The following is a 26,060-nucleotide window of genomic DNA, read 5'->3' on the forward strand; positions in this document are numbered from 1 at the left end:
GTCACTCCAGCTTTGAATCTCAAACAGTTGTATTCTTCACAGGCAAGGGGCTAATAGTCATAAATTTTTAGAATATATAAAAGTATCGTGCATTTCAATTGTTGCAAAGAGGGGAAGAGGTATACTGGATACCTAGCAGTTTTGCTTTGTGCTCTTCTCTTTCCATGTATGCATTCAGCTTCCTAATCCTACAACTTTGTCTGAATTTCCTGAAATGTAGTGATCTTGAAAGCAACAGTCTGTGGAATTTTTCCTTTTCACCACTTAGTGCCACACATATTCTTGCATATACTTGATCATACTTCCATTTGGCAGATGACAGAGTAAAGCCTGTGGACACATACATTTTACATGAGCATGGGCTTTTAAAATCACCTTAGTTATTGTTTTTATTAAGATTCCTATTCCTAACATGTAGTGATCATCTGTGGTCAGCATAGAGTACAATGCCATGAGCCAAAGTGGCAAGTTAAAAACCGCAACAGTGCCTAATTAGTTTGTGAGGACCTTAAATGCTACTTCAGAAGAAATCAGGAAGTCTGACACACCCAGAAACCCTCAGGGATTCATGCTTGCAAGCGTCTTTCGCTTTTGAGAAATACAGTTAAGCACTCTGACCTGTGACTTCTGGCAAACAGCTACAGCAGCAGAATCCCCTCACCCGCCTTCCTGCCCCTTTTGCAGATGGCAGAGATGGCAGAATGAAGCATCACAGCTCTAATTCACAACTGGAAAAATTAACTTAAACGTTAAGATAAAAACTGTGCTTAGATTCTTCTGAGTGTCAGCCAGAAGAGTTGAAATATTCTATTTTTGCTCTGTTATAAGGCCAGTAACAAACAGCTGGAGGCTGAGACAGTAACATCTTAAAATGTTGCAGCTGTTTACTGCCAGGTCCCTCAAGTCAATTTTTATTTTTTTAACAATATGTCAGTTAAGTTTCCATGTATTAAATTCAGTGACCTAGCTGCTCAAATAACTCATGTTTTTATATGCCTAAGTCAACAGAGGAGCCATAACACATACTTACTTTTCACAGGGTAGTTATTAGGACTCTCTGAAAAAAGAGTCCCCATGAAAAGTGTCAGAGGTCATTACTAATAAGTCACTATTCATCTTGGAAGTTATACAGAAAACTATTTAAGTTATAGTTGGCAAATGTATCATAAATTTATATTGAAAAATAGTTTGTCTTGATAGAAATACTCAACAGAATCTGCCAATTTTTGTCAAACTTTGGCAGCACACACATGCTTACAGATTTTGGCATTTGCCTTAAAGGCACATTTTCATCATGCCTGTTTTCCTTTAGCTCCCCTGGTTGGCACCTTGCCTGGCAGACTTCTGCAGAGTGAGGCCTCAGGTTCTCCAGACTCACAGAAGAGATAGACTCCCTTAGTTTAGGACCTTAGTGCTTGGATGCCCATGCAAAACATTTCATTTCATAGAACCTTTCAAAAGAGCAAGTTTTCAGCCTGAAACTGAAGTAGACTTTAATTAAATTCTTATTTGTGAACAGGTGATGCTCAAGCTTGTCAATGTGCTTAGTAAGGCAGCAAAATAGTTTACACTTCTTATGTGTGCTCCCTGTTCTCTGAAATAAAGCAACAATACATCAAGAAGCACAGACAAATATTAGCTCACTAAGTAGACTCCAATTTCAGCATTGATTCCCTTCAGTTGCTAGAAACAAGGTAAGCAAAAAGCAAAGTGAAATTGCATCCCACTCACATGTCAAATTTGTCACCACTGGAAAGTGCTTGATCTACCAAGAGAGTTCCTCTGGTTTACTTTTGATTTGGTTATTTCCCACCTGGCATATGCATGGAAAACCCCAGGAATATGAGTTTTTAGTTCAGATGTCACAGGTCTGGTGAGGCAGAAGATGGCCAGTGCAGTATATGCCTGACTTCCTTTGTTGAGTACATTTTGATCTATTTTTCTAGGGGAAAAAAAACTTACTAGTTTCTCCATGAAAGTGGTAAGTTTAGCTAAGTTGGGGTGCTAAACAACTACAGGTACTATTCTCTGGAACATCTGCATGAAGTAGAGCTTTTCCAGGTTGCCAATATTTTGGTACATTTAGCTGAATAATACTGCACCATAATTCATAATTATCCAACACTAATCTTTTGCCCAGTCTTACAGACTGAAGAAGTATTATGGAGGTTAACCTGCCTAGTGATTAATTCTTAAAATTTGCTTAGTAGGTTTCTTTTCCTTTTCCTTTCTCCCTTATTTGAAAGGATGCCAAATATATGCATCAGCTTGTTAGCATTTTCCCTATCATGTCTATGACTTCATGGTCCAGGAAAAATTCAGATGTGCAGGAGAGATGTTGGTTTATCTAACAATGTAAAACAAATAATCTTTCAAACAAACCCCTGTTTTTAAGACGAAGAACAGATAGCTACTGCCTTGACACAAGAACAGGATTTGCTGTTTATTATCTCCTGGAGAGATGAGACTCTAGGAAGGCTTTTCAGGAGTGAGGTGTAGAAGGGTAAGAGTAGGGAGGACGCAAAACATGGAAAGTAGAAAATCCATCTGCTTTTGAAGAGATTCTGCTAAGATAAGAATGAGGAGGTCTGATACATATCTGAGACAATGGGAGAGAAAGGCATACTGATGGGAATTCCTTTCCATCCTGTGAGTGAAGATGTGGATGGACGGATGGATGGTGACACTTGGCTGAGCAGCTGCATGACACTTGAGCTGTACAAATTGCACAAGGGCACGCTTTTGCTCACTTTGGTTTAGGTAAACTGGACAAGACACTGGAGAAACTGTTTCTGAATTACCAAAGATTGTAGAAGTGAAAATGGCAACTTCACATAAATCAGAAATTCTGAATTCCAAGTATCTGTTGGATACTTCTCTTCACTCCACAGCTAAGTTCTGACACAATAAATGTGTCTTCAGTTCTATGATTACCTGTACACATGTGCTTGATACGCACAGGATATGGTGTAGCAGAAAAAAAAAATACCGACAACAGGTCAACACTTCTATCCAGCAAAACCACTGTTGGTTTTTCTTCCATGATGCATGTGCAGGAACTGTTTGCCTAATGGAAAATGGTACAGGCCATGGAAATATTGCCAGAGTAGCTCACCATTCCTTTTTCCTGTGTAAAAAACAAAAAAAAAAAAAAAAAAAAAAAAAAAAAAAAAACCACAAAAAAAAACAAACAAAAAAAAAAAAACAAAGGAAAAGTATACAGGACAACACAACCCCAGATTTGCTTCAGTACACTTTGATGCTGATGTGTCTGTTCCATTTAGGCTAGGAGTTAGGAATCAGTGAATTCATCTGTCTGGCTAAAATGCAAACAACTCAGATTTCACAGTGTAATAATTTTGAACAACAGCAGGGAAAAATTTAATGCCTTATATTGGCTAAAGGCAGATTATTTTTTGAAAAGCAATGAATATTGCACAAGTTTCTTATAGTGATGAAGCAAGCTTCAGCACTCAAAAACCCTGACAAAAAATAAAACAGGCACAGAGAGGAAAAAAGCGAAATGTGCCCCCAGTAATAGGAGTTTATTGGAAACCATGTTTAGTGGCTAGTCAGAAAGTTTCTCAGGACAGAAGTTTACTTATACTTTTGTCTCTGCTCCACTGGCAAACAGTTTATTGAAAGTGCTCCATGAAATTGAAAAAGTTTATTAACATAGGTCTGTGCTTAGCAAACTCATGTGCATGCCAACCATTGTTATGTAAGAAATCAGCAGACATTGGGGTTTAGTAGAAGTACTCAATGTTCTTCTTTCTTCACTGAAAGTAGCAGTTTTTATTTTTGTCACCCACCTTCTTAAACATGCTGTTGAAAGTTACAGTGGTTTGTTTTCTCATTAAATTTCAACACTACTGTCCATGATTAAGAACATAGTGCCAGTACGTTATTTGAGAATATTTTGTTGAGAACTACCTTAGCTCAATAGCTAGTACACTAATTGTAAATGAAACCAAGTCACTACTAAAATCCCAACTCACCTAAATTGATCAATATGAAAGCAGAGCTCTAAATCTGTTACTGGTTAATACAAGGGAATGACATAACAAAATTAAGGCACTTCTGTGATATTTGGACTCCTTATGAGCAGTCCTGATATCAGCATCTGAAGAAAGTTTATATAACTCTGGTAATTCTCCTTATTTCCTCTTAGAAAAGTTAGTTTCTTTGACTTGGCCCCTGAAGTACTCATAGAATGGAATAGATATAATCTTTCTATATCCATGAGTCCACCAGTGCACCTGCAAGTGGAATTACTTTTAAATATACTCAAGCACATGCACTTTTACTAACAGAAAATTTGATACTCAGCTCAAGTCTATTTTCATGTTTACCTTATAGTCAATTGATAGTCAAGCTTAAGGCTGAAAGAAAAATAAACAATGATTAGCCAATATTTAGTCTTGTAGGAACATCCTGACAGAAAATATAGATATGGCAGAAAATACAGCATGGCAGAATAGTCGACACATTTGACCTTGCCCAACAAGAGCTGCTTCAGAACATGTCAAAAGGCCATGATTATGAGAGACCTTAAGCAGAAAAGGATTTTGGTTTCTTTGGAAGTGGGAGTAGGGAAAGAAGATGGGGAAGAAGGAGAAGAGATTTATAAATAATTTTTTACAATACTTTTAATTTTTTAGAATATAATTTTTTTTGTTTGAATAGAGGTGCCTTTTCTTCATTTCCTCCAAAGTACATACTAACTATCCATCAGAGGTGCAAAATATAGAGGAAAAATTCTTCTGGCTTTAGTGATGCTATGTATCTGGCAAAAATTTTCTCAGGACAAAGAATGGGTTTATGTAATGAAGAGCTCATGACTCTAACATAAAGCAAATATTTGAGCAATGGAGCTTTACCATATGTGGCTATTAGCTCTTATCTTTGTGTCCTTCTGCCTCTGGCCCAATGCATCTTTTCATTTTCAACCTCAGTCTTCAATACCTATACATTAACTATTTTTTTCCAAGATAGACAATGGCATAGAATAAATTTCAGCTTTTCAGTGAGTTCCTCTGTCACATGTCTTTATAGTGCAGCCTGAATATGTCTCACTGCTCAAACTAAATGGCTTAGCATTGGTAGTCTAAGTGATTGTTAGAAATGACAATTAGTATCTTTAAAGTTTTCAGGGGAAGAGGAGCAAGAAAGATCTGCAGTACCTTGTCAGTTCAGTGGAACTCAGTGGAAAAGCAGAAGTAGCCCATTTCTCAAAAAACTAAAATTCCTTTAATGCATCCTCAACTTCCCCACTCCCTCAGTGTGTTTCAAACTGAGCAAAACCAGATCCACTAGGTTCTTATAAAATATGTGTGATAGGAACAGAGGTTATCCAGCAGCATTTTCCCACCTACCTCCATGCTTCTTAATGACGGATTAATTTATTCTACATACTTCTGATGCCGCTCCAGGGTTATTTTAAACAAAGTTTCACCAATGAACCTATTTTAACAAGACTTTTATTGAAAACATACACAAAGTCAACACGTTATTTAGCTTCTGAATGTACATATTAGAGAATATTCATAATAGAGAAGAATATTTTAAGAAAAGGGGAAATACAAGTGACATGCTGCAGTTTATATTTTACTAAGGCATTTAGGCTTAAGAGCAAGTTATACTGTGTGCATGTGTATCTATATACATAAACATACAAATGCATACACACAGGTTATCTGAAACTGTACAATTCTATGCAATTCATTATTTTTTGCCTTTTCTATTTTTTAGAACACTAAATAAAGCTTTTATCCAAATGGTAGAAGGTGTTCACAGAACAGCAGTTATAATCTACTCTTCAAGAGTTTGCTTACAATTACAATACTAACGATGCACAAAATACCCCCGAGATCTTCCCGGGAAAGTTCTCTCTTACCAAAATTAGGCTCAAGTAAGAAAAACACTAGTTTGCAAAGGCACCGTGGAGACAGGTTTTAATACATTAAATACAACATGAATCATTCACAATAACAAGTTTAGTGTTTCTGGGAACTTTTGTAAATACAACACAGTTGGTCACACAAAAATGTTTCTGTTGATTTGTCTTGGCAACTCAGATATATCAACAGTGTAACAGCATAACAGCTTTGTTCCCATCTGACAGAAAATAATGGCAGTTCTGCAAGGCAAACGTTAAACCTGACCGTATGTATTTATTAATTCCACAGTGTTTTGACAGATTATAGGGGATGTAACTTAAAGGATGCTGACACGCTCACTGAGGGCTTTCATTTCTGTTTCTTCTAGCTTGGTGTTTTCGTTATGGTTAGCACTTGGACTGGTAAGGTGTGCTGGATACTGCAATCCATGTTCTTCCGAATACTGTTCCCACCGGGAGTCATCACTTTCATGGGTGATGTAACGTTCCCCCATTTTACATTCCAGTTCCCTTAAATCTAACCACGTTTGGTAGTCCTGAAAAAGAATAACAGTATTACTTTTAGATTTCCTAAAACAAATTATACTCCCTTCTGCTATCAATAACAATCAAAGTGCTATTAACTCAGCTATCTAAAGGTCATCCCTATTGCTCTAGAATGGAAAAAATCTTATACAAATGTGAAATCTACCTAAAGATATAGATTTCATTTCTAGGGGATTTTTTGATAAATTAAATTAATTGAACTGTCACAATTATAGTGTTGAGCTGTTACAGGTTATTGTGCAAAATGTATGGATATGTATAGATTGCCATAATATCTAACTGAGGCATGGTGGTAAAGCAATTCCTCCCTCTAGTCACAAGATGGATAAGGAAGAAGAAGCATCTTTAAATCATACAAATACATTCTAGTGATCTGTATCAGTCAAGACAGCTAAGTCTGTATCTCACTATAATAATGCAGAACATAAATTCAGCTTGGGCTAGAAAAATCTTTTCTGAACTTGGGCAATTCCTGGTTTGCTCAAAGAAACATATACATCTAAACATTAAGGTAGTTTGGAACTCCATGTTGACAGTCAAATGTAAGGATGGAGTCTCATGCTGTTTAGACCATCATTCACTACTGCCTCTCATCCGTCCAAAGTACGCAAGTTTAATAATTTCTTTTTTTATTCCCAACCAAAGCACACATGTAGCTGCAGTAATAGGGCCAATCCTAGCCCCATGCAGACTAATCTCTCCTCATGATCCTGTATCCAGTTTTCTTTTTTCTCCTCCAACTTGTCTCAGCCTAAGACACAATCCTAACCACATAGCCAAAGCACCATAAAGCCTAAACAAAGTAAATACATAAAGCTTTCATCTTTAGTATTGCATATACTTTGGGACATTTCCTAGAGTCATCCTCCCAGAGAACACCACTAAGTCTCACTGCCCTATAAGGAAAAATAACCACTGTTATCTTTCCTTAGCCTGCAGGTAGGACTCTTCTAGACAGAGGACTCATCCCATCCCTGGCACTAGAGCTGCTGCTGAACTGCCTCATCTTAGTTCACCTCCACCCACTACTAGACAAGCAATAAAAGTGGATCTAGAGGAGAAGGACCCTGTCCTGTCACGTAAGACAGCCAGCATCCTTGCTGTAGGCCTCAGCCCAGACACTTCTGGTCCCCAAAGACTCAAGCAAATGCATTACTAGTGAGGGACAGGAAATCTGAAGGGAAGAAAGCAAGCTCCAGAATAATGTCCCTGAGAAAGGCGGGGTGCAGCATGGGCAGTTACAGCCCTTTTATACCAGAAGGTCATCATCTACTTTGAGACACAGTATCAGCTATAACATACCAAAGTAGGACTCAGTTTCCTGGTTTGATAAAGATTCCTATGGGATTGGGGATTATGCATCTGGTCTATGCCATGCCTGTGCCATGAGTACTTTCCTAGATGCAAACAAAGCTCCCTTGGGAGATCCGACTGGTCTGGTCTCAGCCTATCAATCTCCAGGGAGGGACACATGCCCTGGCCTGGGCTGCCCCCAGGCCTCCCTAGTCCTTGGCTGACAATGCTGGAACAGATCCTGGCTCCTCACTGCTTTGTCTTAGGCCTTAAACTTGCAATGATTTGGCTGCTGCCCGGATAAAAAAAAATAACATATCATATGGTGAGCACAAGACAGAGACTGCTAGCATCTTAAAAATTCCTTACATCTCAGTTTTTATGTGAAGAATTCAGTTGAATGTGATTAATGTATTTTCCTGGCAAGCACACAATTTCATTAGTTTTTGTGATGACTGTGAAGTGAAAGCCCGTTGAATAATTTTAATAAGAAGTGAATCAGAGTACACTGCAGGCAATGAAATAATGTAAGTCAAATGACTACAAGGAGTTTTTTAATATAGGTAATTTTCTAAGTAGACAAAAATGATAAAATATTTTTCAATGTATTTTGACAGCATGTAGCTGTTTAGTATTAGAATCTAATGCTTCAGAAATTAATGAGAAACCATAGGTAAATTGGTGAACAAGAATGAAGTTCTAAGGACCTAAAATCATATTCAGGTTAGTAGATTTTCTTAGATTCTACTGTGCTTAAAGATGAAGATTTTTTTAATATATTTAGAGTCCAAACGCAAAAGAAAAATATGGAATCTTGAGAAATACCTGTAACCATGGGTGGCTTAACGTCTTGTCCACACTGTAGCGCTTTCTCATTTTCACTTGCAATAAATTATTTATGAGATCAATAGCTGAAAAGAAATAATATTGGAAAATGTTAGTTCAAATGCATTTCTTTCAACTAGGACATGCAAACGGAGAGATACACAGACATGGTAGTTGTAAAAAGAGGGCAGTTATCCCTTCTTACTCCAGCTTTTTACAAATTGCAGTCAATGCCTATGTACATGAAGGCGCCCATGCAACCCTTCGTAATGGGATTACAACTGCTTTACCGAGCAGTTGCCTGAAAATAATTCTCATACAGATCCTACTCAAGAGAAAAGAAACTCATGTAAGCGAGGTCTACAGTTGTGTGATTTGACACATGGAGGCAACCAAGGCAACCACCAAGCCACAGCTGAAATGCAAGGAGAAGGTTTATTCCATTGCACAGGCACGGGAACACCAGCTCTGCCAGGCTCAGCTCATCCTGGCAGAAGGGGGGCACTGCCCCCCGATATATCAAGGGGCTGTGTGCACCCACAGTTCATCTCAAGGCTGTGCTTCTGTGATCCCTCTCCCAGCACGAGGCTCAAGCCGGTCTGTGAGAGTGTGTTACCTCTACATGTGAATTCTTCTCAAAAGAGGCAGAGGATGAGCAACACTAGGCATAATAAATGGAGTTTTCCTACACCAACATTTTTAGCAGCAAGGTGCAAGGCCACTTTGAGTAAAAATATTCCCTTGTTGCCAAATCTTTGAGCATTAACATTTACCTCCCAAGAACAGCATTCTTCAGGTACCACAGTAAACAATACCTATGTATATATTTTTCTGAGACTTTCAGTGTCACTTATAACTGACAGCAGCACCTTCCCAGTGCCTGAGTGGAGAAATCAGGTTTCATAAGTCATCATGTCTTGCAATACTATTCTTTTGAACTTTGCTATTCTTTTGAACTTTACTATTCTTTTTGAGCATTGCTTCTACTTGCTAGTCAACAGTTGGCAGTTTCAGAAAAGTGAGAATGGTGTCTTTTACAAATTTCATGACTTCTATGGTTTTGGAGTCAATGATTCACTGAGGTTCACAGAATCATAGAATGGTTTAGGTTGGAAAGGTCTTTAAAGAACTCTACTACCATGGGTAGGGAGACCTTCTACTAGATTGGATTGCTCAATTGATTTTGAACACTTTCACAGATGGGGCATGCACAACCTCTCTGAGCAACCTGTCCCACTGTATCATCACCCTCACAGTCAAGAACTTTCTCCTTATATCCAACCCCTTCCTAATAACCAACCTAAACCTGCCCTCTCTGTTAAAAGCAATTACCCCATGTTCCATCACGACATGCCCTTGTAAAAGGTCTCTGTTCAGCCCTCTTGTAGACTCCCTTAGGTAGTTCAAGGTGCTATAGGGTCCCCCCTGGAAACTTCTCTTCTCCAGGCTGAACAAAGCCAAGTCTTTCACCCTATAGATATGTGTGCTGTGGTGCCTGAAGGGATGAGATCCATGAGCCAATGACCACTGCATGGAACTGCAACAAGTGACCCATTTGGAAAAATCTCTGCAATGAGACTGCTGAGCTTTGAATGCAATTACAGAAAAACATTAAAAAAAAAAGAGGCTATAAGGAAAGGTTAAATCCTATTAGGTGGTGCTAAACGTTCAGCATGAGTTCTGGAGGAAAGTTACTGTTATTCCAGAATAACTGACTAGCCACAAGGAATGATAATATTCCTGCAATTTTTCCATTTCATCACATTATCCCTTGGCACGTCCAATGTATGCTGGTTTACATCTTTATTTCTCTGTTTATATCATGGTGACAGGGAAAGATGGTCTTGAAAGTAACACAGACTCATGGCATCACTGAGGGGCACCGGGTCTGAGACACGTCAGATGAATATTGTTGCCAGCTGGGTATTAAAGGAGCTGAATAATCATCTTGTCTGTTTTAAGAGCATGAGATGGGACAGAATTCTTTAAACCAATCATCTCTGAGGTTGTATTTTGTACAAGAATATGGAAAAGCTTTTCTTTTTTAACAGAGGCTTCCTCTCTGCAGGCTCGATTTGCCATCTAGGACTGTATGCGTGCTTCTGCCATGGGGCAGAGCACAACGAAAACAATGTCCAGGAAAATGGGAATGTACATGGCAGTCTATCTGAATTTACACAGTTAATTTGACAGACAAGCCTATTCTTGGCATTAGGAGACTATCACTAAAGCAGCCCTGACTTCCTGGTGATGAATACTGTCTTGGAAATCAAAGCAATCATGGGAGTGATAGAAAATAAATCTCAGGACTTTTGACAAAGAAAGCATTGCCAGAGGCTCTGAGCCATTCTTTTCCTGAAACAGATGGTCCTAATTTTACTTTTCTATTGTGGACAAACAGATTGTTATCTCCTGACTCTTTTAGCATCAAGTACAGTTAATGCTAAATTCTCTAACTTGTATTTGTTTTGTTCCCTCTCAAAATGCTGGTGAACTGTATGTAGGATAAGAAAGCCAGTGGATATGCAGTAGGACCATTACTAACAGATGCCGTCATTCTTAAAACTCATTTGTTTTTCAAAATAGTGGGATTAATCTTCTTCCTCTTTATTAACAGGAGACATTCTCAGGTTCCAAGCTATGGGGAAGAGATTGGGAAGTCAGTCAGACACAACGGTTTTGATACCACCTATAAAAAAGTGGTGACCATTGTTTTTATCTGGTGTTTCAGAGAGGAAAACATAGTCCCTTACCCACTGCAGTATCAACAAACATCAGCATCTTCTGTAACACTGTCCAATTTACCCTTAAATTCAGCAGTATTACAGTAAGACTTCAGTCTGTCTTTTGATATATAAGCCAGTGCTGAATGTGAATTTAGTAGGGCCACCATTTCTTTATTATTTCCAGTGGTATTTGGGTGTGTATGATCTTCAGAGTTCATTTTTCAATCATTTACTATGAATCTCAGTTTGGAAAATAGGTCAAGAACTTGATGAAAGGGTTGATTGTCCTGGTAACTGCGGCGATGTAGGTGCACATACCCCAGCATGTGCCTCAGTAACTGCCAAGTACCTACTGAATGTTCTTCCTGCCACTGAGGATTGATAATGTCTCTATTACATCCCTTCTCTGCAACCCACTGGAAGCAGATATGACTGTGAGCCTCACAAGTGATGAAATCATACTTAGCTATTCAATCTCCCTCAAGTTACAACAGGATGAGGGGCCCCTTTACCCCTTTCTTCACTTCAGCACAAGGATGTATTACATGTAATAACATATTTCTTTGTATTCTTGGGGGAAATTACCAATGGCTTGTTGAACAGACCAGAAATGCACTGGTCTAGAAAAAATCACTAGAGAAGGTGCACAAAAAAAGACAGGGAAAAAAACCATGATGAGGGTGAAAAGGCAGCTTCCCTGGATGGTTACAATTGTCAGTACTGAGCTGTTGAGAGCAGTTTACACAGACAGTCTGTTTGTTTCACCACTGGAATATTGCTGTCTCTGTAACCAGTTTTGCTGTTTTGTTTCGTTTTTTATCTAGAGTTCTTTTTGCCAGGAAAGTTTTTCCTATCCCTTGTCTCTTAAGAAATAAACACAAACAAGTAAATAAGCAGAAATGCAACATGACCACTAGCAGTACACACGAAGTAGAAACTCAAACTATCTGATACAATTTTATTTGCTTTATTACTCAAAGTTTTCAAACTTAGGTGCAGGAAGAAAACACAAGCTTCAACAGCAAAGAGTATTTGCTACTATTTATCAGGAAACCATGTAATTCAAGAAATGCAACTTGTTGAAACTGTAAGAGTTCTGTCTGAGTAACAGGAGCAAAGATGCAAGTGATAGATACAGGCAGGGCAACAAAAGAACAGTGCAGTAAAGCAACGAAGAATCTAGGAAGTTGTTGACATTGTGAGTGCTGGAATTAAAATGCCTAAAAGACTTGTGGAAAGTTCACTGTTTTCCTCTGTGTTTAAACTCACAAAATCCTCATCCTGTTCTGACAGCATCCTGACAGCCACTATCTTACAAAGCTTAGTCTGGCTTCAATTCATTTAAAATGAATAAATGATTCATGTTGACTCAAGTTCTGAATTTAAAAAAAAAAAAAAAACAAATACATGGAATTGTTTGAGGATTAAAATTTGAGTTTTACTACTTAAAAACGCTGAAGATAAAAATTTGGAAGGCATTAACATTTACTTTAGACATACAACTTCAGGGTGCCGAATTTGGGCATCATCTGTCACAAAATTAAATATTCTGTCTAGGAAGATAAAGCAGTTTTGAGGAGAGAGTAGTAACTACATAGTATTTTTAAGTATTTTCATGAATTTTCACTGATTTTTTTTTAATCGGGTTTTAAAGTAATCTTTATCAGACATTTTAGAGCTTCATAAAATTTTATAGTATTCCTCTGTAAAATCTATAATTAAATAGATTCAGAGGATTAAGAAAGACCACCTATGCTCTGCACACAATCTACAGGAATGCACCAGGTTATCACCAAGAAGGCAACCTGAGTGAAAGTTCTAAGAGCATTATGGAATTGCTTTTTCTAACACTTTTATGGACTCCTGCTTGCCTTTTTATGGGCTCCTGCTTACATTCCATGATAGTGTAAACAGTCAGTCGAGGACTTACAAAGTTCCAGGAGCTGGAGACTTTGTTAAAGGGAATAAACTAGCCAACTACTCCAGTAGAATGAGTACTGGCCTTTTAGACAGGTGATCATTGAGCTGAATCCCCGACAGAAAAATTCAAGGGCAAACTTTAGAAAGCTCTTTATCTCTCTGATTTTAGGAAATATAGCTCTTTAGTTTCAATTCATTGGAAAGAACCTCCACAGTCAGAAGGTTCATGACTCTATACTGCTCATGAAAGTTTATTAACATGGCAAATAATTGATTGTAGTATGGACAAAGTCACAATTTTCACTCTAACACAATAATTGCTTTTCACAGGAATGACTGCTTTAACTCAGCTAGGATGTGCCCTGCAGAAGTTTACAAAATATCTGAAAAACCTTATCACAAACATATAATTTATTAAGTCTTTCCCTACAGATTTAAACTTTTTACATAAGTTATAAACAAGAAATCACCTTAAGGATATTAAAAAAAGCAGCCCTAAATTAATGATAAATTTATAATTGATTAAGAATTTTTGAAGTACACCTAGATTACTACCTACTCTTATTGCAACAAATTTAAGCTGCTTCCACTAATACAGGAGGTCCAGGACTTCCTAGACCCTGGATTTTTCTAAGAATAGGTTAATTGATTAGAGGTCATCATTATATTAATTTTTTCATGCACACAAATCCCTTTCCTGCTGCTAGTCAATACAGCTTGGTTGACAAATGCTCCAGTGTACATGCAGTTATTTTAGCATAAAATGATCTTCAGCTGGCTGAGATTTTCAGGTACAGATTCAGCTGTACTCTCAAAAGAAATCCTTGGCAATTCTCAGCTGTACCCTACAAGAGAGGTTTCCTAATACTAATTTATCCAAGCAAATGTGTAAGAAGAGCCAAGACCTCCTTTTCAATAGCTAGCTAAACATTTACAGAGGCAGAGAGCATCTTTGAGCTATAACATGCATCGACCTCCTCATACTCAATGCTCACTCATTCATGTGACTTTCTCATTAATGTGTGAAGCACTCAGAGTTTCTATTCACATTATGTTGGAAGAAGTATAAATAAATACTGACTCAAAGGCAGCCATGGTATTTATATATGACTGCAAAGAATTGTAACAGGGACACCATGACCAAATTTAATGCATGATAGGAATGGCATTGTTTCTTCCCAAGTTATTTTAAAAATATTAAGTAATGTGAAGCACCTAATCAACGATGTGTGATGTACATCACACAGCCCATCAGGTTAGTAGCAATAGCTGTGCTGGTGGTAGCTGATGAAAAAAGAATTATGAATACAATGTTTCATGAAAATAGGGCAGCAAAATGAAATACACTATGAATAATTCTAATCTTGACACAGCACATTTTAGGACCATACCATTCAAAAAAATAGCTACCACAGTGAAGACATAGTGTATAAAATATACTAACAGGGAGATGGAAAAAACCCATCACGGAGTTCTATCCTTATATTTAGCAGTATTTATTTCTTGTATCATGTAGCTAAGTAAAATTAAATTTCTTGAGATGATGCAAATTTAGTAGACTGAAAGGTCAAAACTGGAAACAAACAGTAAAGCTGTTAAAAACAGGTTCCATGTTTGAGACATGTGAACTTTAAAGCTACAAAACAGAATTCTGCAAGTAGATTCCTCTATGTGAGTATCTAGCAAAGTGCCACAATGAGGACTGAATTAAGTTCTAATTGCCAAACAGCAATTCAGTGAATTTAGAAATCCAGCCTGGCTTGACCAACATTGAAGAGAGAGCAGAAATAGACTGGGCAATGAACATCTACTACAAAAGCTTCCTATCTGCAGTAATGTGTTAAAATCCTATTTAGACATCCAAAAACAGAATCGGGTTTTGGGATGTGTTCTTTTGAAAGAGTGAAGTCACTGGAAAAACATGGAAAAATGCAGCCACTTAGGTAAAAATCAGAATTCCCTATGGAGAAATCTGAGACCTACAAAATTGAAAGGTTTTCATTTTCTTAAGTTATATTTTAATGGGTAAAAGGAAGGACAAAGCATTACACAAAAAAGCTAAATTCATCATCAGAAAGAGTGGGTGAAATTAATCCAGGGGTTATAACATCAGACAGACACATTATGGAAAGAGAGGACTCAGTGAATAACTAGACCATATAAATGACTGGCAGAGAAGACAACTGTTGATGGTGACTTAAAAACATTAAGCCTTCAGAAAATATTATCTTCAAATAAACTCTGTCTTTTGTCTTGGCTTGTGGCTGCAGATTTTAAGAATTGCTATAAAATGCTACAGAAAAAGTTGCTATCGAGAAAACTAACAGTGACCGGAATATTACCCAATATGACACACTTTTCCTTCAAAATACAACTGATCTCCATGTGCTTTTCCTCTGAATCTGTTAGACTTTAAGTATGTTATTTATATTACCATGCAGTTTTAATTGTTATGGGTCACATGTTTTTTATTTATCTATCACCTCATCAGCGCAATTTAAAATTTGAAAAGCCAGTTTTACTTAGAGACCAGTAATTGACAAAGTAACATATATTGGGAATATTAAGGCTACTTTACCATTGATGTTACTTTTCCAGACACATTGTTTACATATGATCAGTCTCATTTTTTTTCTTTTAAAGTTTTGCTACCCTCTGCCTTCTAGCTCACAAATTAATATGCTGTTGTTTAGGAAGTATCAGGAAGAGCATGTGGTGTGCACTAAAGACAAAGTGGTGCTAAACACAGCATAATTCACTCTAACTGCTGTGGTGTCTATTGAATTCAAAGAAATATATGCTTTTCCCTCTCTGATTAGAATAAAAATAGAAGATAGGAATAACTAAGTTTAGCCATTCTTAAACTTTTTACATGAGCAGGGGTCTGAAGAGAGCACTGGAATAACTACAGTTGCAAGAAGTTTTAGACATTTAGCTCTCTGAGTCACAGCAATAATCATGGACATGACAGCTGCTGTTCACCTTTCCTTAGCACGAATCTCTGCAACAGGCACACAGAAGTTCCTTCTTAAAACCTTTAAAGTAATCTGTGTTTGTCCCCTAAATGATCCAATCATTTGTGGCACTAATTAACATGGCAGTGTTCAGAACTGTGATCCAGATTAGATGTGTTAGGACACCAGGACAGGTTTGCCTTTTAACCATGCTGCACTCTCAGAGGTAAGAGAAACTGGATGGAGCCAGCAGGTCCACAGGGGCAGCTCCTGCCCTCTCACAAGCTGTGCAGGAGAGTGAAGCAGGACATGAGGAAAAAATTCCTTTATTTTCCCTAAGTAATACGGAATTTCAGTTCAAAGTTGAGCTCTAAAAATCAGCCTTTTCAAGTAATACTTGGACAGAGATCCAGACTTCAATTCCCTGATGTAATGGAATCTCTTCAGGTTTTCATTTAGCACAATAGAGTGGTTCATCACCTAGCAGTCCAAAAGATGTAATAAAATCACAATGTATGAGCAGACTTTAATTTAGTAATTCATTAAAGTGTGTTTCCCTCCCTTCTGCATGCTTGCAGCCTGGTATCCATCAACTCTTAATGAAGGCTGTGATTCTACAAATGGAGAGATAACACCCAAGTAGGTGAGTTTTCTGTAGGTGCTCTACTGAATCTTCACCTCTGAGTGCAAAAATTGATCTTCTGTCTACCACAGTAGAAACTTGTGGGAGACAATTTCTTGCAGCTTCCCCTGTGTTGATTGCTGTTTGCTTATCTCTAGCGACAGATAAAGCATTGCTGCCAACAGATTCTGTCAGCTTACATATCAAAGTGTGTGGAGGTTCAGGAGAACTTCAGTGTGTAATTGTGCAGATTTATAGCTTTTTTTTTTTTTCTCCAACAGATTTCAAACTTCATCTGCCACTGAGATAAAATAACAAACAATGCTCTCAGAGCATTTTCAGAAGAGAATCTCACATGGCTGTAATATTTAGTAAGCATTAGGCACATTACTCTAAACTATGCCTAACAGGTATGTTAAACACATCACCTCAAAAGCAGAAAAACAGTACTGTAAATACCAGAAATTATAAATGCTAATATTGTAATTCTGTTTGGTGCATATTACAATTCAGAAAATTATATAAGAGTCTGATGCTTATAATACTGTTTCTTTGCTTTAAGACTTACAGTCCTGCAGAATTCTGGTCTAACAAAAAAAATCCCAAAGAAAATCAAATTGCCTAAAATGTTACGTCTGTGGAAATGCTAGTGAAACCAGAGATGCCTGTTTTTTTAAATGCCCTACTTACTTGTGTATAGACACATTTTTAATAGAACTAATTTACCTTCTTTAAAGATGTTCCTAGTGAACTAGTCACATTGTTCTTTTGGTTTTTATCAAAAGTCTTTGATGCCATTGACCAGAACTCGAGTTTCAAAGGTCTCACAGTTATTTCCAAGCCTTTTCCCCCTGCATTAAGTCCCTTGTATGACATTTTCTCACACTGTTCCTGAAATCTCATCTACGGAATTGTTCACTTTTATCTTCTCTACACAAGATATCAGAATACAGCACCCAATTGAAACCAAACTCAATTACTGGAACAAGTAGAACAAGATGCAATAGAGCTGAATGATGAGGTACATAAATGAATATACACGAGACCAATTACAGCAGCTTAAGCTCCCCACAGATTCTATAGCAATCTCATCTGTAGGTGGTTATGTGCCTCCTTCAACACCTCCTGGAGCGATCCCATGCTAGGAGATAATGCCATATGCAGTCTATAGGTGCTCTGTAAGAAATGTCTAAAGCAGCTGATAGCACAAAACAGACACATTACATTACTGGATTTTTTTTTTTCTAAATTCTGTTATGTACAGGAAAAAAATATAAAAGCAAAATGCATCTTTTCTTTTGAGCACTTAAGTGAGAACAACCACAAACAGGTATTACCTTCAAGAGAAATTTCCTTCCATGGATTAGGTGGATACATGAAAGCAGCATTCTGGATTTGGTCGTGTATGTCTTCATCTTCATTGAATGGAAAGGTACCACTGAGGCTTACATAAATGATGACACCCACTGACCACATATCCAGAGATCTGTTATAGCCTTTGTTTCTCAGAACCTCTGGAGCAAGGTAGGCTGGTGTTCCTACAACTGAGCGCCTAAATGATTTCTCTCCAATGATTCGGGCAAAGCCAAAGTCACAAAGTTTTACCTGTTTAATGAAAAACACTATTGTAAAACATACATTATTTTTATTAGCAAATACATAGCTGGGGAACTTTTATCATCAATTAGTTGCAAGATGCATCTCTACTGTTCCTTCAAGGGCATTTTTTTTTAAACTCCTCTTTGAGAGGAATATTCTTGTTCCACTGAAACAGTAGAGTGGAATAGCATTCCATAGTATCTCCTCTGTTCCTTCATTCCATGAATAAAACACAGTTGTGGATAGGCTCAACAGCTCAGATTTGTGATGAAAGTAGCAATAAATAGTAATACTTTTCATTCATAGCATAAGAACACAGCAAACAGAAAAAATGTTTTACCTATGGCTTTTTCCTAAAACAAGCAACTTGACAAAATTTAGTTCTTCAGCTTACACTTTTATTTTATTGTGGATCTAGTTAGACTTTGCCTCCCTGCAAACTTCCTTGTCTGAGTTTTACAAAGAAACACATTAAGCAGCTTGAAAATTCTCACTTAAAACAACTCAGTATAGGCTCTTCCCTTCCAATTATTGATACTGATATTATTTAAAAATTATCACTAGCACTCATTTTGAATATGGGCGATTGAGGGAAATGATAGATGAACTCTGCAGACTGAAGGTAAGAGAAGTTGATAAAAATACCTTTTAATGAGAAATATAACCAGTCAGAATGTGTATTTAAATATCCTGTGATCTACATGCCATTTAAATTTAGAGAATTAAAGAAGAAGCTCTTGTTCTTCATGAGCCCTACCCAAACTTTCAGAAAAATAATTTTCTTTCTGGAGCAAATCAACCAGCCAAGTAATTTGTGCTTAATGGTGAGCAAATTAGAAATGATCACACAAGTAGCTATATCACGCGTGAAAATCTAGTTCAATATTTTAGTATTATCTAGTTCAATACATGACAAGAGTCAAGGATTTTCAAACATAATGTCTTTATGAAGTAGTTTGAATAAGTGATCAACTTTTTCTTACCTAAAAATTCTGTGCAGAAAGGTCACATAAACACTTACTAATTACAACAATTTATCTTAAGAAAGGGCATTTTCTACTTGCCTGTGGGAAAGGATCAGCTGATGCCAATAACACATTTTCTGGTTTGAGGTCACAATGAACAATATTTTTGAAATGAAGATGTCTTAAAGCAACAAGGATCTGTGAATAAACAAATCAAATTATGGTTGTCTGCTTTATATTGTTTGAACAGTATCAGTGACCAGAGAAGCAAGGACTGGTGTGAAGAAAAACAATTCAACAAGAATGTACCTTTTACAAGAATGTCAACAATGAAAAAAAACCCCAAAAAAACTCAACAAAAACCAAAATACTGTGCCTCAAGTTTTCTTGATGTTTCACTGCATCAAATATTTTTACCTCTCCAAGAGTTTACACAATAAACATCTTTTCAAAACTGGGTTCTAAGTATTTGTTTACTTTTTTGTGCATGAAATCTTTGAATGTAGTAACATTTGCAGAATGACCTTTCATATCTTGATTCAACTAAAAACATTTCACAGAAATAATTTATGATCCAGTTGAAGTCTTTTCTTGATGACAGAAAGAATGGAGAGTGTAATGTGTATTTCTGTTCTGTTACATACACATAAATATAGCGACAGTGTGACAGACATCCATCCTTTTTGTGTGGCTTTAACTCAGCTCCTTGTGTTTGGTCAGGGGCTGACAGAATTATGTCAAAAGTAAAACACAAGAAACATAATAGTAATAGTGGTAGTAACTGACCTCAAATCTCCTTCCAGGTCTATAATTAATTTCTTACCTGAGTAATTAAAAACTTAGTTATTCTCTCTGGCAATCTGCCCTTTTCACTTGACAAGATCATCTCCAGCATGTCTCCATGGAGTTTTTCCATAACAACAAAGACTCTCTCCGGTGTCTCAAACATACACTCCAGATTTACAACCCCAGGATGATGAAGATTCTATCAAAGATAAATACAGCACTAGATTTCTCAATATGATCAGTAGCTTTTATCATTGCATATTCAGACTTCACACCCCCAGACTTCACCTAAACCAGACAATGTTTCAGTATTCCATAATTTGTGTGCCTAACCTGTAGGCAACAGGAACAAAATTTCTAGGTGAAGTACAGGAGAATGTACAAATTTCAAATTAGTTTAACACACATTTTTCTTATTGTGTCTGGTGCTTAAAACTGCAGAAATTGTAACTCCTAGTGTGACACTGCTGACACATTTGGTTTTGGCTTTTTATGGAAAATATGCAGCAAAAATACTAATATTCTGGCAAAGACACTAGAAATTATGAATTAAAATCATTATATTATTATCTGGTATTCAGGGAAATAAATAATGGAGCTAATACAGTAAAAAACAACAGAAAAGTACCTGTAAAATGGCAACTTCATTACGCAGCTGACTTTCCTGTTTAGTTGGAAATCTTAGTTTATCAATTATTTTAATGGCAACATCTCTTCCAGTTTTGCGATGCTTTCCTGCATTAATACAACAAAAGCTCTCTATCAATTAACATGATTAATTATGAAAAGTGTTCCCTTTTCATGGGTTGTACAAATGGACATAAACAAGTAAACCTCAGAGCTGGTTTGCAGATAAGACATTAAAAGTTTTCTGCCATTTCTCTTCTTTTACCCTTTGACAACAGAACTTACTGTCACTTGACAGAGCCATTTAAACATATAAGAAACAAACATATGAGAAACTTAGCTCTACATATCAACAGTATAGATGCAAAGTTAATTTTCTCATATATGTGTAAGCTGCAGCTGCATTCTGTACAACTGGCTGGTTGTAGGCTTAGTCCTTCACTGGTAGCTCCACACTACCAAATAATGAAATATGTGATAGCCTTCAGGCATGTTAGTGCATGTCCCAGGTTTATCAGAGAGTCAGAGACACCTCAGTGAGAAATTTTTTGTTAGTTCTCACTTCACACTGTCTCAAACAACAGCTGTACCCAAATACATCCCCCAAAAAACTGCAGGAAAAAAGGAAAAAAGGAGAAAAGAGAGAGGAAAAATTAATAAGAAAATGATAAACAATTCTAACAAGCTACTGAAGAAACAAAAAAAATGCCTCACTGAAATATGTAAAGAAAAACACAGGGAGGATAATATTTTTTTTAAGCATTATAGTTCTCAAAAAGAACAGAACTTACAGTGTCTATCAATATGAAGCTATTGATAGACACTGACCCACCACTGGGCAGAAAACTTCAATCTGCAAAATGACTTCATCAACACAAAATATAAATATATATTTTGTTGAATGTATATGTCTTAAATGAAACAACAGACAGCTAATTTCTGCAACAAAGCATTTCAGAGTCCACATATTTTCCCCATTCAAGAAATTTTTTATATCTCAAGCACAATTGTACAAGCATACCAAAGCCTTACCTCCATAAACAATTCCAAACTGTCCTGATCCCAATACTTCATCTGGGAAGATCTGGTATACAGTGCTAATATCCTGTTTACACAAACAATAGATATTAAGCCCTAAGAATATGGAAAGAAAATTTGTATTTAATTTGTTTTTTTCTAGTGGGAAGTAGCATCCTTTCAGTAGAGTACATTTTAAAATATATTATCTGCCAAAAATTTCCGGTGTGTTTTCTTACAAGCCATAGTAACTGTAATTGCTGTAAAAGCTGATGAATCCTCAACAGGTTCACTGAGAGGGGTAAAATATTCCATTTGTGCCAGAGAGGCAGCCTCATGTCTCACTATTTCTCAGTGCTGTAACACAGGCTAAAGCACAAGCTGTTAGCAGATTCATTTGGGAGACTCAAACACCGAATCTTGCAGCTCAGTTTTGTTTCCCTGATATTTAACCAGCAGCATATACAACAGAGCAAAAGAGTGTCTAATTCATAATAAAGGCTGTCTTACTTTTTGTTAGGAAAAAAATGGACACATCCCTAGCAGGCAATCTTTTTGCAATCTTTTTCTGACAACTACCAGAGCTGTCCCAAAGCTTTAGCTGGCTGCAGGGAGTATCTATTTTTTCCATCTGCCATGAGACAGAAAGCAAGCAGTGTAACTGCTTAACGTGACTACACGACCTATGTCTAACTGTCCTAGAGTAGAAGAAACCCAGAATTCTTTATGTATGTGTTTTGATACATGCAACTCTTCCTTTGCAGACAAAGAGTTTCATCTTTGTACAACAAAGAATATCTGATCTCTCAGTTACGACAGGAAATGGTATATTTATCAAGTTTTGTGGTCAGTTTTACAAAGTTCAGTTGACAGATTCCATGAACTAGTAATTTCTACACCTGGCCTTTCCATTTGGTAATTAACACCCTACACAGACCCACAGTTAAAGCCTGTGAAATTACCCACACATAATTCTTGCATCTCGAAAAAAGCTGCCACAAAGATTGTTTTTGTCAAAAGTTAAAAAAGCTAATTGTTTGTTAATTTCTTCAAAGTAAGTGAGAAATGGCCCATGGGAACTCCCCTAACACTCCTCTTGAAAAGCAGATCAATGACTTTGCCAGCTTAATCATAGCATGTCTAGCACCAGCATCAAGAGAACACTCACCACGTTTTCTTGGACTTGGCAGTTTGACACAGAAATACTGATGGATATATCCCCTGGGGAAGAAAGCAAAATATACTTTAGATTGCTGTGCTTTTAGTTCAAACATGTAGTAATAGGAAATGACATTCATATTACATCAGGATCTACTGACAGCTCTAGAAATTGGACCAATTAGGTCAGCTCGTTTGTCTACCAGCTAATATAAAATTATACTAGCCCACAAACACATGAATTTAACAACAGCTTTGCAGTGTAGGGAAAAAACAGAATTATACAATTCATTAATAATTTTTTTAAGAGTGAACTCTCATAATAAGCTTCTTACTGCTTTTTCCCATTCTATTTTGAGGCTTTTTATCTCACCCAAGTAACAACTGCAACTAAACTGGTTTTATTTAGTGATTTAATTTAGGGATTTAATAATAATTTTGATTTATTTAGTCACCTACAACATATTTGATGCTATTCAGATGAAGGCAAATACACATTCGAATTAGACTGCATACTGTTACCAGTAATACACATTTCAACTGGCTTAATGGACATTACTAAAACTTAAAAATTAAAACAGACATAATGGAAACAAAACCTTGCACCTGCATTGTAATACAAGAAACACCAGATCCAACTTCTATCAATGTGGAGCTTAGGAGGTTATAGGCATGTCATAAGCATTTGAACTGCAAACTTACTGAGTCAAAATTCAGAACATGCCTACTGCTAACTGCATACACAAAGACAATACTTTGGGAAGGAAAGCATGCTTCTTCCAAGCATGGCCCCTTCTGTCTCCTGCATTTGTGCAGAATCCCATTCATGCTGAGTTTCCATTTGTTTAAATAAAATTTTTGAAAGAGTGTCCCCTACTGTAAGGCCTATACTACACACTGAAGACACTCAGTGTCCTCATCAGCACTAATCCTAGCTGCTGTAAGTAACATGAGTAACATGGCCTATTCCCTTTCCTTAGGAGGACTGCTTTTGGCACAGAATGTTTCAGTTATGGAGAGGTTTTTAATCATTGCCAATTTGTCTTCAAATATATGTACTGCTGTGTTTACATGAAAAAAAGCATGGACAAAGACAAGTCTTAGACTTTGAGCAAAAGAAAGAAGGTTGCTATCATTCTCATTGTCCTCAAGAAATTGCTCTAAAAGTCTCAAACAACCTTAATTTTTGCACATATAACCCGAAGACAGCCACTAACTTGTAGAGAAATTTTTCAAACTTCCCAAGAGGGAGATAAGACAGCTGTCATGTCCAGTCCAGTATTTTAGGTGATTTGTTTAGCTACACTGGACTCAAACCAGGGGCACTAGGCAACTAGTCTGATGGAAATGACATCCAGAATTTGACACTATTTTAAACAAGATCCCATTTGAGAAAGCAAAGGACATTGCTGATCTAATCTGATATGTGAGCTTTTGTGCCTGGAGATGCAATGCCACAGCCTGTTGTATTACTTGGTTTCTGAAGGGCTTGTGGTCTCATTAGCATTTTGTGCTGCATTAATAGCATCCAGATGTCAAGTGCTAAAGTGGGTGCATATTGCAACAAAAGGTCTAATCCAAATTATGTAGACAGATCCAAATTCTCTTTACACTCTCTAGGCTGAACAGAAGTACAGAGCAAGCACAGCAGCACATGGCTATTAGTGAGGAATAGTTTGCTCTGTGCTACTTTATTATCAGTACACAAGACAGATTTAAACAGGTCACATATTTGGTTTACATAAACTGCCACCTTTGCTATAGAATTACACAAAGGTATGTAAATTGGAAGCTAAGATATATTCAGTCCTTTTGGTCCTGGATAACACACATGCCTTGTTGTGCCTAGAATAGCTGTTCTTCACACTGGAACTCTTTTAATCTCAGCATGGGACAATGTCTGAGGCAGCTGTACAGCCAAATATGATGGAAGGGAGCATATCATCTGTGCTACAGTGACCTAAAGACTGAAGATCTGCTTCTGCAGACAGCTGGAAACATAAATTACAGTCAGAATGGGAAAAAAAATCTATCAGTTCTGAAGCAGAGCTCAGAAAATTTCTAACCCTGTGCACAAGGAGGCTGTTTCTCACACCAGCAACACAAACTTGAATTAGAAGCCTTACTAGCTTCATAACTATTTGCTTACTAAAATATCTGCATCTTGTATATCAATACAGATGTCCTACTGTAAACTGAAAACACCTGGATGAGAAACCGTGGTGTTTAAAATAATACGGAAGAAAAGTGACAACCCACGACAGAACAGCCTTTACCAGCTGTGCAATACATCCTTTCAATGTGTGCAGAAGACTGAGCAATGCCCTTTGAGAGCTGATTCTCCTTATCAGAAATGGAGGAAATGAACAGACTTACTGTGCAGGCTGGCTCCTGACCCAGTGGATGCCCCCTTAGGGATGACAGGCATCAGGGCATGCTGTATTGCCATCTCCCACATGCGTGCCACATCAATGCCAACACCACTGCTGATAACGCTGTTATTCAGTGGAACACTTGAGAGGTTGTCTATGTTTTCTCCAACATAATAGACTATATTTGCTGTGCTTATTTCAAAGCAATGAGGATTGGCTCCTTGAGGCAGCAAAGTGAAAGTTTTTGCAGGTTCCAGAGACAAAATTTCAGACAATGGGATTTCCTAAAATGAAAAAAATATTTTACTTTCTGTGCAAAGATTATCAACATAAAGAACTTCAGCATGAGCTTTATTTGATTAGTTTATGATATCAGTTGTTGCCTTTTACCACATGCTTCGTATACAAACAAAAAGCCTCTTGTAACCTAAAACACTGTAACACAGACAACTGTTGATGGTAAAATACTAAATGTTTCTCTTCAAGACTAAATAGAACTTTAATTATTTAACTGGACTTATCAAAGAGAGTAGTGAGGTACCTTCAGAGAAAAAGCAGGGCCATCCATATATCAAGAAAACTCCATTAGAAAATAAAACCTTGTTGACTTCTCATAGAAAAACTTTTCATTTCCATAAGACACATCTTATAGGTCCTCGTGAGCTGACACCTTTCTGATCAGACTTGTTTTTGAAAAGCAGAACACACATACACAGCTTAAATAATGAAAACAAAAACAAAAACAAAACCA

At 37.1% G+C, this 26,060-nt stretch overlaps 1 protein-coding gene across 3 annotated transcripts in view; it reads right to left on the minus strand.

Moving 5' to 3' along the window:
• Positions 1 to 5,463: 5,463 nt before the first annotated feature.
• The window catches only part of PRKD1 (protein kinase D1), a 113,186-nt gene continuing 92,589 nt past the window's right edge, over positions 5,464 to 26,060 (minus strand). For all 3 annotated transcript variants that reach the window (XM_059849843.1, XM_059849842.1, XM_059849844.1), the window contains 9 exons: positions 25,314 to 25,593; positions 22,948 to 23,000; positions 21,795 to 21,867; positions 20,764 to 20,870; positions 20,173 to 20,334; positions 19,449 to 19,547; positions 18,123 to 18,390; positions 8,564 to 8,649; positions 5,464 to 6,435 (listed from right to left, as the gene is read on the minus strand). In XM_059849843.1, the coding sequence (XP_059705826.1) occupies positions 6,217 to 6,435; positions 8,564 to 8,649; positions 18,123 to 18,390; positions 19,449 to 19,547; positions 20,173 to 20,334; positions 20,764 to 20,870; positions 21,795 to 21,867; positions 22,948 to 23,000; positions 25,314 to 25,593 (1,347 nt within the window). In that variant the 3' untranslated portion in view covers positions 5,464 to 6,216. The remainder of the gene's footprint in view (positions 6,436 to 8,563; positions 8,650 to 18,122; positions 18,391 to 19,448; positions 19,548 to 20,172; positions 20,335 to 20,763; positions 20,871 to 21,794; positions 21,868 to 22,947; positions 23,001 to 25,313; positions 25,594 to 26,060) is intronic.

Source organism: Haemorhous mexicanus, chromosome 6, assembly GCF_027477595.1.
Source record: "Haemorhous mexicanus isolate bHaeMex1 chromosome 6, bHaeMex1.pri, whole genome shotgun sequence".
Lineage (NCBI taxonomy): Eukaryota > Metazoa > Chordata > Aves > Passeriformes > Fringillidae > Haemorhous > Haemorhous mexicanus.